The 18,035-nt window shown below is 40.8% G+C and overlaps 1 protein-coding gene across 2 annotated transcripts in view; it reads left to right on the top strand.

Moving 5' to 3' along the window:
* Positions 1-15,958, top strand: part of ACVR2B (activin A receptor type 2B) — a 144,981-nt gene extending 129,023 nt beyond the window's left edge. For both annotated transcript variants that reach the window (XM_019499185.2, XM_019499192.2), the window contains exons 10-11: positions 1,768-1,898; positions 4,594-15,958. In XM_019499185.2, the coding sequence (XP_019354730.1) occupies positions 1,768-1,898; positions 4,594-4,788 (326 nt within the window). In that variant the 3' untranslated portion in view covers positions 4,789-15,958. The remainder of the gene's footprint in view (positions 1-1,767; positions 1,899-4,593) is intronic.
* The last annotated feature ends 2,077 nt before the right edge of the window (positions 15,959-18,035 follow it).

The raw sequence follows: 18,035 nt of genomic DNA on the forward strand, positions 1-18,035 counted from the left end.
ATAACCCTGCTCAGCTCACAAATCCAGGTTGAATGTACAAGGCTGGCAGTTGGAGAGACCCCCCCGCCCCGCAAATATTGCAGCTTGTCAAGTGTCAATGTTTTATGTGGAAATAATTGATACCCAATAAGCAATATATCTTGCGACACCTTCAGGCTTACTGAAATGACCCCCTTAATTGGCCTTTCCTTAAAGGCTCTTCTCTCCCTTTATTAGTCTATTCAGATTTAGTGAGTTTATCTGTAGACTGGCTTCCTGTGCATTTCCAGGTACATTTTGACCCGCAATTTGGGTTTTTGTGTGTTTGCTGAAATCCAGGACACTGTTGATTAAAGCTGTTCTCAACCAAGAAAAAAATACCCTATTACATTTTTATTAGCATTGTTCTTATATCTGTTGAGCTGGATCGTACTTTGACCAGAAAGTCCAGGCTTGTTTCAGTCCTAGTACCACATCAGCAGGAAAAACAAAATATTTGAACTGTTCTTCAGAATATTTTAACAATGCGTTCTTGAGGTCCGACAGTTCTTGTTCAGATAAAATAACCCTGTTCTTGTTTTTATGTTAGTTTGAACAGTCCTGCTTGAAAGTCATCATTTGATGCTGAGAAACAATGAGTCTTATCTGAGAACCCTAAAGCAACCCGATCATTTTAATTGGGCTGTCATGTGTCGGAGTACAAGCAAGAATGTCACAACACCAAGCGATGTTTCAATAAACCGCAGTTTTAGGTGTAGTCTGGAACCTGTGTTGCATCTTTCAACAATTTTCACGTGGTCCAGATCATTGTAGATCCATGCTTGGCAGCGTTCTCCTCCTGCACTTGCAAGTAGGAATAGTCAGTAGCATGCTCTATCTGTCCTTTTACACTGTTAACCTGGGAATGGTACACAGGTATTTTTCATGTTGTGGTTGCCTACATGTTAAAAGTGGACTTGACCCAGAGAAGTTTCTCCAGATGCTGGGCTCCAAAGCAGCTCCCAAATTGTGAGGCCCTAATTCATGGCTCAACGTTATGGGTTAATCTTAGCCATATTTAGCCTTAATGTATTCCTGCATTCTGTCTTGGGTTATTAGTGTAAATGTCCATCAAAACCCTGAAAAAAGAATTGCAAGAATTTGCTATTCATTGCAAGATGTGCCTTCCTGTGAAGATGTCCTCCTTCCAACAAGGGTAACAGCATAACTGGATGGCAGCTACATACTAAGTATGAATGTCTAAGCTTTTATTGGAAAGTGCTTAGAACAACTACCCTGGTGCAGTAATCAAAACCAGCCAGCTAAATGATGGCTGTATTGACTTAAGCCTATAAACAGGTGAGGTCATGAAAGAACCAATGAAAAATATTTCATGGGTACTCGACCATAGAAGTTAGTACCCAACGCAAAATGTCTAGCAGTTTAAATATTTTCTGCCAGAAGAATAAATTCAGGATTTGATGAATAAGGGTTAATTGGCGTCATTTAAACAAACAAAACCCCTCTGATTTCTAGTAGGAAAAGGACATTTGGACTATTGTGGAAAAGTTAGGACTCATAGCAGACCCTTGGTATGAAATTCAGGGACTGAAACAGGTGACAGCAAACCTTATTGTAGAGGAGCATAAGTCACGTCTCTCTAGAAGGACACATGAAGCATGTTCACTGTTTATGCTTTGCTTTGCAGGTGCATGTTCTTCTTGTTGCTGTGGAATTGCACATCACAAAGTGAAGAGGCTTTCCGGAGTCCTTCTCTTTACTAATACAGTTCTCTCCATGCAACCTCAGGTCCAGTGGATGAATATATGCTGCCTTTTGAAGAAGAGATTGGTCAGCACCCATCCCTTGAGGACCTGCAAGAAGTGGTGGTTCACAAGAAGATGCGCCCTGTTTTCAAAGATCACTGGCTGAAACACCCTGTACGTCCCTTGCTGTTAATGGTTTCAAATGTTTTTCCTGGTACTTAGAATTAGGGCGGTTGAGTATCAACTGTTAAATTCAAACCAATTAAAATAGGGAAATTCTCTTTCACAGTTTGGCAGAACATTGTTGTCTTGAGGCATAAACTAAACTGCAGATGAACTTCTGATGGGACTGATTTTCCAAAGAGCGCCCACCCTCTGCGGGATCAACCAGTCCTGAGCAGTTCTAAAAATCAGGCCCCAACTCCCTTGGCCGTCTCCCTTTGAAGCCAGCAGCACAGGGTTGAGTACAAGGACACTTGCAGTGTCCTTTCTCTTGGGCAGTTTAGCTACTCTTTTACTTTGATTGTGATCGGCTGTTTCACCTTCTGTTGCCATAATTAGAAATGGAACGCATGCAAATATTGTGCGACTCTTTGCTGTCATTAGTTATGTCGTAGCCAGGATGGTCCAGAAATTATACAAGAGGCAAGGCTTTCCCTACAATGCAAGAATGTTTTGCATTCAAAAGCTTGTCTAACTGTGTCCCAGCTATGCAGTTGGGCCAGTAAGATACCACCCTAAGCCATCCTTGCCTCTTGCATTTGTTTATGAGACCTTGTTTAGTATGGCGAGAGCATAGTAAATGCAGTAGCTATTTTTAAGCAAGGAGGGAAATTGATCCAGTCTACTATAGACATGCACGTCTGATCTGAATAGCAGACAAGGCTTCAGAACAAATTTTGAGGGAAAGATTAATTAGATATAGAAACGAAGGGAGAACGGGATAAAGATGCAGCATGCATTTATCAAAGGCAAGGCTATTATCCCTGATATAACTAATTGTTGATACAAAGGAAGCGCGGTAGATCTGTGCTCCGGTAAGAAGCTATGTATTTAAAACCAAATTTGAACTAAATGAGAGTGTACTGATGAAATTTGCAGACAATAAAAAACTGGGAGGGGTTGCAAACACTTTGGAGGGTAGGATTAAAATTCAAAGGGGCCTTGGTAAATTGGAGAACTGGGCTGAAGAGGGCAAAATGAAATTCAGCTAGGATCAATGTAAGATGCTACACGTAGGGCACATCTACATGTGTGCCAGACTCTGCAGTTCTTAAGTACTTGCTTAAGCCACATGGGTTTTTTCCCATGCTACTGTGTAGTAGCAATGAGCTACTGTGCAGTAGTGTCAGCGTCACAGTTCATGCCCGCCAATGCTACGTTACTGTAGCAATGAGCTACGCGACATAGCTCACTGCTATGATGACGTACCATCTGATGTAGATGTGCCCCTAAGGAAGAAAGCAGGTGTACAAATAAAGAATGGAGGAGAGGAGGGCAGTAGTCAGGCTGTAGCACTGCTGAGAAGGATCTGGGGCTTATAGTAGTTCACACATTCAACATGAGTCAACTCTGTGATACTGTTGTAAAAAGGGCACGTGCCATTTTGGGTTGCATTACCCGAACGTTTACATGCCTGAACATAAGAGTTGATAGGACCAACCATTTTCATGATGGTGAAGTCTCAGTTGAAGCAATATGTTGAGCCTTGGGCATTAATTGTAAGAAGGATGATGATAAACTGGGAAGGGTCCTAAGGTGAACAACAAATGATGAGGGTGGAAAGCAAGCTGTATGAGGAAAGAAGGAGGTGTCTGTGTTTAGTTTGGAGAAAATGAAGCTATTGTGGAAAAGGACATCACGATAGCAGTCTTCAAATATTTGAAAGGCTGCCTGCCTTCTGATTCCATCATCAGAAGACTAGCTGTGTCAGTCTTAGGCAGATTTAGTGGTATGTAATTTTCCAAAAATTGGGGACATTTGTTCTTGGAATATGTGGCTAAATCTCGCTTATTCAGAGTTCTTGGTAACTTGGGTTCAAATAATTGGAGGTTAGCAGTATTGATGGTGGGGTGTTTAGCACAGTAGCTCTGTAGGATGAATACACAAATGAAGATGCATTTCATTAGGAATATGATGAAGTTATGGTGTTGGTAGCAGTACTACTGAATCTCATGATTTTATTCTCAGTATCACAGTACTTGACTTTTCTACCTCAAAGCCTTGAAACCTAGGTTGAAAACAGGTGTCTGCTTTGGAGCATAACTAGCTGTGCCATAATGTGTCATGGCAGACCTGAGCTGCTACAAGAATTTCTAACAGGTGTTGCCAGTGCTGCCACCCTCCAGGGTCTGTCCCCTGCCCCTCCCAGGGCTTCAGGGGCCTGGTCCTGGGGAAAAAGGGCCCTGGGTGCTCTGCTCCAGCTTGAGGCTTCCCGCTTGCAGATGCACCCGTGTGATAGGGCTCAGGGGAATCTCCCTACAAAGCACGGAGGGGGGAAGTCCTGCAGGATTTCTTCCTTCTGTGTTTGCAGACTGGATGCTGGAGAGTCGCTCCATAGGGGGATTCAAGTGAAGAGTGGGGAGCTCCCATAGGGGTCCCCCCCCATGCTGATACACTGCACCATGACTCAGAACATGGCAGCATGATAGGCATGCCACTTTTCTCATTTTTCTCGCTGTCACGCCCCAGGTCAAGGCAGCACATGCAAGAGAAGGGGGGGAAGCCCTACTGGACTTCTCCCTTCCGTGCTTTGCAGACGTGCAACACAGGCACACCTATATGGAGGCGCCTCCCTGCTCCAGTATCAAGACCGTTTCAAAGAGAACCTGTCTGCTAAGCGTGCTTGTGTCTCCCAACTTCTCTGCAGGGTTTGGCGCAGCTGTGCGTGACAATTGAAGAATGCTGGGACCACGATGCAGAGGCCCGACTCTCAGCAGGCTGTGTCGAAGAGCGTATTTCTCAGATCCGCAAATCGGTAAACGGCACTACCTCGGACTGCCTCGTTTCCATCGTGACGTCCGTCACAAATGTGGACTTGCCGCCCAAAGAGTCTAGTATCTAAGTCCTGGTTCGCTTTTTTTTTCCAGACTCAGTGAATTTAAAGAAAAAACAAAAGTGAAAAAAAAAACAAAACAAAAACCCAACAAACACATGAATGCAGCTGCTATTTTATCTTGACTTTTTATTATTATTATTGTTATTATTATTATTTTTTTGGATCGGATCATTTTTACCAGCACATTGCTCTACTGTATTAAAAAAAAAATGGACATCTCAGCAAGCATTCAGGCGCCGACTAATGAATGCAGAAAAGGTGCAGGTACCTCAGAACCTCAACAAACTCGCTTCAGTTTTGTTTTTAATTCAGTTTTCTGGGTTTCTCTTTATTGGTCTGTCTTCTACACAGAGCATCTGTGACGTAAAGGAAAACCACCTACCATCTTAGAAAACACAATGCTGCAAACTTTGGAGAAAACTTAAGACTGTTACATAAGATTACACCTTCCTCAAAAGGATATTTTCCCCTGTTTTATTTCCCCCACCCCTTTCTTTTCTTTTTTCTTTTTTTTTTTTTTTTTAAGACAGTGAGCTTCAAAAAAAAAAACAGCAGATGTGTCTTTTACGGATCTAACGGGTGTCATTGTAACATGGGAGGAAAAAAAAGAAACCGGAAAGCGAATGTTAACTCTTTGATGGTAGAGTTGAAGGGGGGAGTCTAGAATAGGGGTTGGGGGAGAGCAACGTTGGACTTTGCAGCATTTGGAGAAACATCATTTGCTATGGAGCTACTTCTCAGGTAACCAGTTAACGAGGGGAAGGACATTTTTGAGGCAGAGTATTATTCACTGCAGTGCATGGAGAAAGTTGGGTTAAAGAGCCAATGGCATAAGCAAGGCACTAGTTCTTTCTTCCTCCACTATCTCAGGCTTGGGTCTTAAAAGAACAACAACAATGACAAAGACCACGCTTGTGTTTTATTTTCTAAACCCCAGGTAATAAGGGGAGGAAAGTGCTTTTAAGCAGCATAACTAAGAGGGAACTAAGTATGTTCTCAGAAATGCCATGTGAAGTATGTACTGGAAGATTTGAAAGCATTTGCATCTTGCTTTAAATACTGTAGCAGTTCAGGGAAAAAGGCCTCAGGGTTGGATGACTGCTTAGCCCCAGCTACTAGTGTAGATGGATAAAAGAAAAAAAAAATGAATTTCTGGAGGGAGAAACACATGACCTGGGCCAATGACAGACAACTGCTGTAGCACCCAAGAAGTATATGAATTGTACAGTTATAGATCACAAGGAGTGGACCGAGCAGCAGTGGTGTTTATCATAGCATCTTTTAAACTGGTTTCTTTGATGCTGCTTTCTCCTTACTCTGTGACTAAACTCTTTTTGTCTTAAAGTGGTGCATATTTTAAAATACCGTTACTCTATTATGCCATAAACTTGCTCTAGTCAGTGAATGTTCCTAATGCTGCTGATTCAACATTTAAATATTTTTTTAATTTGCAAAACATGCAATGTTTGAGAAGAAGAAAAAAAACAAACAACAAAATACACACACACACACGTTACGCGGCTTTCGAGGTTTAAACTGAAAAAAAAAATTAAACTTCACGACCACAGACCACCTCAAACCAGAAATACCTCAGAATTTTCTACTTGTATGAGTTTTATTATATATTTTGTTAGTTGTGTTGTCTTGTAGTAAGTATATTTTAATGTAAGTTGGCTTTTATGACAAGGGAGTTTTAAAAAAAGAAAAAAAAGAAAAAAAGTTCCAAAATCTTTTAGGAAGTGTTACCATTTTTTTTTTTTTTGGTTTTGTTTTATAAAGCACCATTGTAAATAACTGTATACAGTTGTAGAATAACTGCCTATATAAGGTACCTGGGCATTATTCACTCTTGTTTGTGAAGACTGTTTCCATTCTGTGTTATTTTGTTCGGTCTGTTTTAGTGAAAGGACAGTACATCTTTTTATTACGTGTTTTACTTTTTCTCAGCCTATGAAATCAATATGAACATCAGTGTCTTGCTAGACTGACAAAGTTATCCTGATTTGATTGCCAGGACTTTTAAACTTTTGTTTGCATTGATGCCAAAATACAATCCTAAACTAATTACCCTGTTAAAATATACAAATTGGTATTAGAGAAACAGATTGGGCATTTTGTCGCGCACAGATTGTCAACAGGGAATGTTAGTGTAGGTGTCATTTTTCAGCAAACAAAATTACCAATTGGAAGAATAAAGTATAACGCTGAATATTATTTCTCAAAAGTGTAGCTTTAAAAAAAACCCCCACCACACTAGAGTCCACAAAAGGACAAAGTCCTTTTTCTTGGAGAGAGATAATTGCCTTAACTTGTCTATTTAAATAAAGTCTTAAACTATTCTTTCAAGTTAATGAATGTATATGTGCATATAAATACATACACACATGTAAGTGTATTTGCTTGTGCATGTGTGTGGCAGTTTCTGATTCTTAATGTGATCCTGTACAGAACATGTTAACAAAAACAGAAGCAAAATCATACCATTCTGGCACACTTCATGCCCCTGTTAGGGGAAGAGGGGGTAACAACTTTGGCAGTGATGCTACAAACACACTTACGCTGAATGATAGGCATGCAAATAGCTTCATTGATGTCAACAGCACTATTTACATGCTGCAAGTGAAGCATATGCCTATGTTTGCAGGATCAGTGTCTGTCTTTTGTCCTTTGAGTACATTTGTGCACTGAGATATATATATATATATATATATATATATATATATATATATATATACACACACACACACACGTTTGATGCTTTGGAAAAGTGATTTAAGCTTTGGGGGGTGGGAGTTTAGCGCAAAGACTGAATAAACTAGTTTTTTTGGGGGGGGATCTCTGTATAGGGGAGTCGGTTCAGATTGTTACAGAAAGAAAAAAGCTGTACTGTCTTTTAACTATTCTGATCTGTGTGCTGTTTTGGATTTTTTTTCCTTCAGCATTAATGTGTAAAAGCTAAAACGGGCTTGTTACAGCAGTTGCTTTTTCCAAACATGATTTCGTTAAGAAGCTTTAAAGTATTTATTGAAAGTGCCATATGATTTTAATAGCCTATTAGACGGTGTCTTCAACCTTCTCCTCGAGACAGCATAAGCAAAACCTCTTACCACATGTAGCTTCTTTTACTGCAGGGAACTGTAAGGACATACAAACTTCGATCACATGCGGATTGAGATGTACTGGCATTTTCCCTGGCTTAACAGTTCCTTACAGATCATTTTACTAAATTATGTCTAGAGTTGGTTAGAGGAAGTTTCTGAAGTGCATGCGTGTCCAGTTAGAAATGTTAAGGGCAACTGTGGGGCGGGTGGGTGTGCACATCTATCTCTTGGCTACTTACAGACATGCACCAGTTCAGCTAAGCGTGTTAAATATGTGTTTGTTAAATTGGTACAACGTTTTCATGTAGATGATCCCTGATGGTCTCAGCTGCCTAATTTTCTAAAGACCAAGCAGATAATTTAATGTCTGCATTCTGTCATTGGAATTGTCCATTTTATTACATTCGCTTAAATGTCGTTCAGTACTGTAAAGGCATTTCCCAATTTAGCAATAAGCTGTATTCACAGCTGTAGTTTTCATAAGCAACAGTTTTCATCCAACACTCTTTTAAATCAGATTGGTTCAACCAGGTATTAATTGTAAAGTACTAGTGATTGCCATGTATGTAGGCAAAGATAGAAGCCTACATAAAATATGCTCTTTAAATATTCTGCTCTTGCAGAATCCAAAAGTGGGTCACTCCATTTATAATTTATAGTTTAATATTAATCGGAAATAACCTAAATGGCAATGATAATAGTAGAAGTTTCCTCGACCTCAGAGCCAAGATTTTACCCTTTATTTTAGTTGTCAAGAAGGTATCAGGATTTGGGTTGGAGTGGTATTGTGGCCACGATGGGCCAGGAAATATGAGAAGCAAGGGGTTTTTTTTGGTGATATCTTTCATTGAACCAATTGCATAGTTGGGAGAGATGTTAGACAAGCTTTCCAGCACAAGGTGCCCTTCCTCAAGGTTGGGAAGGAAGCAGGTCTAGCCTAAGCTAAAAACTAGATAAAAGTGGCCTGTGTTTTAACTCCATGTGTAAAAGAAAAAAGAGTGGAAAGAGGTTGTAAACCTGGAGCAAAGATGTTATCGCAAGGAGCTGCAAAAAGAGATGTGCAGCTGAAGAGATAAGCTAATTATGTAAAAGAAAAGCCCATTCAGAAGGGAAATAGGGTCTTTATTATCTGTGGAGTGCAGAGAGGTTAACAGAAACAGCAGTTCAATTCTAACGAGGCGGGAAACGGTAGTGTATGTTTAGTCCATGGTCTTTAGCGTCCAGTAAAGCTGCGAGTGTTTGTTCCCAGGAGCGGTGCTTAACTTTCAGGAGTGGTGCAGCCCTGTCTGATTCCAACGAATCTGCAAATTCTGCTAAATACCTTGTCACAAGGACATGAAAAAGGAAGGTAGATTTCTCTTGAATGTACGGACCGTGAAGTCAGGACAGAGAGATCGTCCTTGAAAAGTGTTCTCCCACAAGTGCTTTGGGTGGTCCTGTCCTGCATCCAACAGAGTGGCTGTTTCCTTCCACCCGCATGGGCCTGGGACGTAGCGTGCCACATTCGGTAGACCTGTGTAGGATGTATGGATTAAATTTGTTCATTTTCATGGGTAAGTTAAGTACGAGCTCACACTTTAAGATGCAAAAGGGCACTTATGGCCAAAAGCTTGTCATATCTCTCCCAGTGATATAGTTGGGCCAGTAAAAGTTATCCTCCAAAAACCTTGTTCCTTGCATATTTCCTGCGCTGTCATGTGTGCAACAACGCTCCTTCCCTACTCTTCCAAGATGGGAACTTCTCCAAGAACAGAAAATGTCTGTTTGTGACAGAGCTATGGACTCGCTAATCCCATGATAATATCAGAGCAGCGGCTTTGGAAATGAGTGTAGTGCTCTCGTTTTAAATATATGTGCATTTTAGAAGGAAAGGCTGTAAATTAGTCTTGGATAAGCATCAGTTAATTTATTCATGCTGATTAAAGGTTTTAAATAGGTCTGGATCATCAAATAATCTCCAACAACCTGGTAAAGGAAGTAAATTGTTCGTTCTTTCTTTTTTTGCCACCAGTATGGCGGAGAGGTTTTGGTACTCTTCAGGGCTGCTGACAGGTGGGGAAAGACAAAACAAAACAAAACAACACTTTACTGGAAGAGTAATCACATCAGTTTGACCCAGCTTCCTGGCACCTGTATAGCTTATGCACTTCAGCGGTGGGGTTTGGCTCTTTTATTTAATAGCTGATCCAATCAGCTATTAGATAAAAGCACCAAAAAGCCCCGCTGAAGTACATGAGCTGTACAGACCCTGGACAGTTCCTTTTCTGGGTATGTGCTGCACTTGGCATGGGGGAGCACTGAGCTGAAAGTAAAATGCTGTTTTTTGGGGACCCCCCCCCCACATCTGTAAGCACCCTAGAAGTCTAAGTTCTGTGAACTTAGGAGCGGTATACCCCAGAAGTGATTTTTTAATTATTTTAATTCCTTAACAGAGACTATTGACAGTCTTTTGTGCATTTTATTCTCAAAAGATAAGCCATGTTTTACAAGGCAGTCAAGTGAGCCACGGTTAATATTTTTAGAGTTCAGTTGCCAGAAAGCTAAGCAGCCAGCCATGGATTGAATAGTAGGGATGTTTTGCAATTCTTTTCCTAATGTTAAAGTCCAGTAAAAAAAAACCCAACAATAAAACTTCTGGAGTAAGGTACTTTTTGATGTGAATGAAGGCATCACAATCTAGCTTATAATAACCTAGTAGCACATGCTGTGAGAAATCGTTGATTGCTGTAATGATACAGGCAGAATCCATTCATTCCTGAAGTTATACACTCTTGTAAAGGATTACACTATTGATTGTCAGTCGAGGTATGAATAATATACTACTTCATTTTAACTTTAAATAAAAATTAAACTAAAATCCATTTGAGATATAACCAGTCACTAATTCCTCCTGCCATTTTGTCATGCCCTTGAAAAAAATCATTACAAACTCCTACCCTACAAATTTGAAGGAAACTCAAGTCTTGCAATAGTTAATAGTAAAACTGTTATGAATTATATTGTCACAATAGTTACTTTCAACATAATCCACCTTTCTGTGTCTACTGAGGTCAGAATATGTGAGTGTAAGACGGGGCCCCTAGTTCTTGTTATGAATGCATACACAAGTTTAAGCACTTTCTGTAGTCGAGGGCATCGCCCCACACTTGAATTCCTCTAATCATTTGGTTTGGTTAACCTGTGATGCTTCCTTTATATTATTGATCAGGACACACAAAGACTGACTTGTTCACATCTTCACATCCTCTAGGTTGCAGTATTGTTTTAAGCACAAGAATGTGAACACAGCCCCAAACTGAACACGGCTTTTCTTTAATGAGGGGCCTTCATGAATACAGAGTCACTTCAAAGTATGAGCCAGAATGTCTTGGTGCTCTTATTACCCATCTTTCTCATGCTTTCAAAGTGCAATTCTGTTACAGGATAAAACATGGTAGGTAAAAATTACACCTGCGGAAATGCTACACCTCTGGGGTGTGTACAGGTGTTAGAGGCAAGACGCAGGAAACGTCATTGTCCTAATTCTGTAATTAGCAAGAAAACTCCTTTTTCCCTGGTACTGTGGACTCCACCTTGTTTCTACTGAAGTCATTCACATCAGTAGGAGTAGGATGGGATCTTGGAAGCCCACTCAGATGCAAAAATGCATTGATTTCTTAGCCCACAGCATGTAAACTGAGAAACACCAGTTTAATTCCTATAGCACTGGCTCGTAGGCAGACTGTAACATACCCTGTTTTCTGGATAAAAGATATTCTTGTTAGGAAAGTAAGAGACTCAAATTGCAGAAGACGCTACTGCTTGATAGCACTGTGACCATAATGTTGTAGTTCTTGTTCAAGTAGTACTCCAGTTGAGGTGGTTAAGCAAGAAGCATCCCCAGTCTAACACTTTTGCATACAAAATATTGTTTGGTGGCATTGTAAATAAAAAGTAGGCTATATAATAATAGGGAAAAATAAGGATGGTTTGACCTTTTTTACTTTGGGGAAAATATATATTTTTAGTTGCATATACAATCAAATTCTACATTGTGTGAAAATTCTTTTATACCACAGATTATTTTTGTAAAGTCTAATATGTTTCTGCAGGGAAAAGGGAGAGAGGTCTGTGTAAACACAGCAAAAATATAGATTATATATAATGTTGAATCTAACTGCAGTACATCAGAATTTAGCAGATAGAAAAGTCAAGTATGAAACCAATTTAAGCAGCAGGTTTGGAAGTACTTGGACATGTTTTGGGGACTGCACTATTTATATTGTTAAAATTGGTTATATCGCGTCTCATCCTTTCTGCAAAAGATGCTTGTTGCTTTTGTATGGCCATCTTCAGATTTAACCAGGAAGATTTTTTTTCACGTATCCATGTAAAACACCAGGTGGTAAGCGGTATGGGTTTGTGTTTGCTCTGGTGCTGTAGTAGGTTGTGAAGTCAGTGTTAAGAATTTAAAAAGACCAAATACTTGGGCTGATCTAACTGTTTGCCACATTCATTTACTATAAATGCTTCTGCTTCCTGGACGATGTGATCTGTAAGGAGCTGTTGCCAGTAAATATTGATAAAACAAATTCGTAGAAGTCCCTTCCCTCTTAAACGTACTGACAGCCTACACAAGTCAGACTTTTCCAGGGTTTCTGCATTTCTGAAGTCAGATTTCACTGCCAGCAGGTTAGGGGCGGTCCGGCCCCTGATAAACGTGTGGGACACTGCCATATTAATAATCGTCTTCAGAAAAGAAAGCTTCCTAAACTGTTACTCCTAGGTGTTTCTGCAAGAATTTAAAAAATGTAGATCTGCTGTTCCTTCTTTTTTTCTTCTAAGTCAAGTTGGGCAGTGTAATTGGACTAGATGGTAAAGAAAACTGGAAAGTGAGACTGGTTCTTATACACTACCCTGATGCCACAATGCCAGAGTTGCAAACTCTGCAGGAAACAGCTTGAGACCAAACAAGAAAGTGTTTCCATTGAGATGAATGCAGTTCTGTGGCATTCAGTGGACTTGACCACGTCCCTTTTGAAATCAGGGCTTAGAAAGCTTAAGGCGGTTCTGCCTTATGTAGTTAGAAATCATTCTTCCACATCAGTCTTTCCAGGTGAAATTTTGGTCCCCATTAAAGCCAGCGGCAGGCTTGCTATTTCCATGAGCGGAGCCAGGAGATGCGCGTGTTCCTGATGCACTTTCTGAATGTCCCTGGTGAACCTGTCCTCTTCTTTACATTCAACTTCTGTTCTCTAAAACTTCTGGTTTACGGCAAAGTTCTTTCTCTCTCTCTAACTAAAGTTATAGCTTATGAAGTAAGCAGTAATCCTTTCTACTTGTACACTGCCAGAGGAAAAAAATCATACTTCTGTTATGTCCATCCGAAATGTAACACTATTCTGTTGTGCCTTTATTTTTCCATGTAAAAGCAACTGCTGTAAGCTATATTTTTACTTGTTTTTTCTGTCTGAGAAAACACTTTTCATTGCCCAGCTGTTGTTTCTGGATGCATTCTGTGATCCAGGTATTTCAAGAACCAATTACCTCAAACCTCACATTAAACAGTGTTGCTATCTGGATTCTCCTTGATACTACAATATTGTAACATACGCAAACAGGAACCCTGCTACATATGGGTGTTTTTATATTATATATATATATATATATATATATAATATATATATATAAATGGCAAATGATCCCCAAGGACTGAAGGAAAAAAGCAAACCTTTTTGTTTTCCAACATTAAAACCAGAAGGGCTTCTGGAAAGCTCTATAATGGCATTGTGCTGGATGTGATTCAAGAGGCTGTTATCCGAAAAGTGCTTTCTTTGTTCTCTTTCTAGTATTTTCAGTATTTTATTGGCACACATTATATGATTAAAATGCTGTTCCTGCATTTTTGCCCCCTTTCGAAGCAGAGGGCAGGGGGGACAATTCCAGTTGCTAAAAACTGTAGACCATTCGGCTAAGGTTGGTATGGTTAAACCATAATGAACCACCATGCCTTCTGGGAAAATTACTGTAAAAAATTGTTTTTTTTGTGAAAAGGAAAGCATTGGCCATGACTTGTTCAATTTTCTCTCCCATTCTAAAAAATTAAAGTTTTACCCAGTGACCATCATAGTCATTTTAAAATCCCGGTTGAGTAGCTGTTAGTAGCATTTCTTGGCCGCACATTTGCCCATATAAGAAGATAGCTAGGGGGATCAGGATTGAGATATTTTACGGAGTTGTGCATGGAGTGTAATGATGAAAACAACGTTCTCTGGATAGCAGGGGGCATATTGGCAGATCTTTATAATTTAAATGGATCTTACTTCCCCCACCCCCTTCTCCTGTGGGTTGTCTTATGAAGAACTTCAACCCTAATGGATTATTTCATAACAGCATTTGATTGAGAGAACTGTAAGCCTACCAGTCTCTCCAGAAGGAAAAATCTATAGTCCTGTTCTCACCAGCCATGTCTTTTTGAGAGCTGTGTATTAAACGGTTTATAATTTTAGCTAGGTACCTGATGCACCAATATAGTTCACATTTTATGTATGTGAAATGGTAACCTTTCTATCCAAAGATGAACTAATCGGAAGGAAGGAAGATCAGTTGCTCCTTTTTTTAGGACCTGTGTTAGTTTGTCAAATGTTTATGTGGCTATTGATGGTCACAGGGAATCTTTAATAAATCATATACAAAAGTATTAAAATTTCTCAGAAGGCGATATTTTCCATGCCAATGGCTTTTCCATGGAATCATGTATTGATGCAAAAAGAGATGTTTAATGGGCCCCAAATAAAGAAGGTGGTTACTGCAAACTAACATGCTTCTTGATCCCAAGTCTACACCCAAAATCCGCACAATGCCACTGCCATCCTGTTCAGAATATCTGCTTAATGAATTCTGCATGATTGTCATGATAGAGTTGAAGGCCTAATCTTTCACCTGTTAATATTTTTCACATTTGTCCTTAAGTTTGACGAATTTTATACTGTGAAGTGGACTTCAGTACAATTTGTCAATTCTTGTGGAAAGAGCTTTCTGCATGTAACATTAGACGCATACAGTTAAACAACACAGCATAGTACAAAACTCACAAGAAAATGTTTTGGCACCAGCAGAAAGAAATCTCACCCTAACCATGTGTCATTTAAAACCATCATATTGTCAGTTTTACCAGCTACTTCTAAATTTGTGCTTTATTTAAAGAAATAAAATAAAAAATCCTAAGACTTGTCTAGCTTAGTGAAATATGTGCATATCAGTTTTAGGATGGATAGCTAAGTCTTATTACGCTGTGTTACTTAACTTGTATATATATATGAGTATACATAAGAGTTTGCAGTAACCTGTTTCTCCAGGATTTCCAGTGTGAATGATGTAATAACTCAGATGATGAGATTAAGTAAATGATTTAGAAGATGGCAAAAGTAAACTGAGTGTAAATTACAGGAAGCTCTATCAGATGGTGAAATAATTTTTAAAGACTTTTGGTCCTTGGCTCAAATTCAATAAGTACTGTTTGTATACCAAGATATGTGAAATGTAAATGTTGTAGGTTATATTTCACTCTTGTAGCTATAAAAATGTAGAACAGAAATAGCTTGTACTACTGAGTTAACAAAAATTATACTAAAGTATCCTGTTAAAGAAAAAGAGTATACAGAAGAGATAAGCTCGTTGCTGTAACCCCTTTTGGATTGAAGAGTGTGCTGATTTTTTATATATATTATATATATATATAAAAATATATATATACATATATAAAATGGCCTAAAGCAGACATCCATTGTATTGCGGTTATGAAATGAAGACATTTTGGAAAGAACATTGTATCATAGTTCATAAATTTGCAGTGGATCTTTGTTCCTTTTTACTGTGGTATTTTAGAAATGAGTCTCAAGTTTGAAACTAGATCTGCCAAGTTGGGGTTTTGCTGCTTCAGCTTTGCACTGGGTGCCCGAATAAACCAGTATGAATGTAGTATTTGCTCAGTGTGAAGCAGCTGCACCCCAACTGATAGGAGGAAAAAAAACCCTAGAAAGAATTATTTCAAGTTTATCTTTTTGTATATGAAAATAAACAATAAATTACAAATATTAAGCTTCTCTTTCTTTGGTGCAACCACAACAACCATGTTTTTCTTTGCAATGTATGCCTGAAGTATTTGCATTCTTAAATCTATTAGCATAGCATTTTGGTGAAAAACCGATGCCAAATACCCATTAAGCAGGTTGGCTTTTTCCTGGACGTTGGTTGTCAGTTGTCCCATTTAGTTTAGCAGGGGTCCAATGTTACCCTTGCTTTTCCTCCAACTCCTCACTTATCTAAAAAAGGACTTTTTATTGTCTTTGATACATGTAGCCAGTTGGAGTTCAGTCGCAGCCTTGGCTTTCCTGGTTCGCTCCCTACAGGTCCAGATCAGTGCAGAATACTCCTCCTTTGAGGTGGATCTAGTCTTCCATCCTTTACAGGTCTTTCTTTTAAGACGCAGGAGGTCTACAAGTTCCCTGCAGAGCCAAGGGGGCTTCTGTGCCCTTTTGCTGCCTTTCCTCTGAGATGGGATCGACATTGCTTGTGCTTCTAGGATCGCTCCCTTGAGGAACAATCACTCACCCTGAACTCCCCTCCTCTTCGAGTCATGGTCGCTTAGGGCCTTGCCAACTCGAGGATCTCCCACACTGTCCAACCTGGGGGTTAGACCAAGGTAGTCAACGGCCTCAAGGCCCGCTGCAACAGGGTCCCCTCCCCTCTGGGGCTTTGCAACAGGTATGAACCTCTTGCAGCCCCAGTAGAGCCTGCAGAGCTGCCAGCTCCTGCAGGCAGGGGAGGACCACTCAAGCTACCATCCCAGCTTTCCCTAAGGCCACACGTAGAGTGGTCGTTGTGGGAAACTCCCTCCTGAGGGGGACCGAGGTTGCAATCTGCTGCCCCGACCCCTTAGCCCAGGAGGTCTGCTGCTTCCCAGGAGCCCATATCCAGGACATAGCTGAGAGGATAGTTTCATAGTTTGTAGGGTCGGACGGGACCTGAGCAGATCATCAAGTCCGACCCCCTGCCATGGCAGGAAAAAGTACTGGGGTCAAATGACCCCAGCAAGGTGTTCATCTAGCCTTGTCTCCAGAGTTAGCTTTCCTGAAGTCAAGGACTTATGTGTTGCTGACTGACTTGCCAGCTTTACGGTGGATGGTGAAAGTGTTCAGCTCATGGTCACAGTCTCCCGGCTTCTTTTCGATCGTTAGGTTGCTGATTAGATCATCCCCCTGTGCCAGACCAGGTTGAGCAGCGCTTCGCCTCTTGTCGGTCCATAGACTTCTTGAGTCAGGTAGAGCTCGTCCGCGCACATGAGGAAGCTTTGCAACCGTTCAGATTTGGTCGAGTGCTCTTCCCAGGAGATGTCTGGGTAGTTGAAGTCTCCCGTGACAACCATGCACCGGGAGCATACAGCCTCAGCCAGTTCCTTGGTGAATTCCTGGTCGAGCTCTTGATCCTGGTTAGGTCTGTAGTAGACTCCTACTATTGTGTCCCCTGTGCCACGTTCACCACAGATTTTAACCCAGAGGGTCTCTAGTCATCCACCCTGGATGCCAATGTCGGCTTGCAGGGACGTGTAGCTTTCCGTGACATAGAGTGCTACACCCCCGCCCCTTTTGTCTACACAATCTCTCCTGTACAAGGTATAGCCATCTATACCTGTGGCCCAGTCATAGCCGGAGTCCCACCAGGTCTCCGTTATCCCTATGAGATCATAGTTATTCTTGTTTAGCAGGAGGACCAGTTCCTCCTGTTTGTTCCCCAAGCTCCTGGCATTGGTGTACAGGCACGTAAGTGTCCCATTGGAGGCCCTAGTCTTCCCTACACATTGTTTCGGGGCTGGGGTAGGGGTAGGTTCCCTTGAGTGCCTTAGCTTGCTGGATTTGCAAAAGTTGCCCAGTGGTTTGCTGTGGTGGTAGTCCCCCCTCATCCTCCAGCAGGCTTAGCTCAAAGCCCGGTCGAGCAGGTCAGCCAGTCTGGCTGAGAAGAGCCTCCTCCCCAGCGGAGAGAGGTGGAGGCTGTCTCCCCAGCAGACCACTGCCTCTCTCACCAAAGAGCAGACTGTGATCGTGGAAGCTGAAGCCTTCACGATGACACCAGCACCGTAGTCTTTGGTTGACTACCTTGATCTTTTTCTCCCTC

The sequence above is a fragment of the Alligator mississippiensis genome, chromosome 5, assembly GCF_030867095.1.
Source record: "Alligator mississippiensis isolate rAllMis1 chromosome 5, rAllMis1, whole genome shotgun sequence".
NCBI lineage: Eukaryota > Metazoa > Chordata > Crocodylia > Alligatoridae > Alligator > Alligator mississippiensis.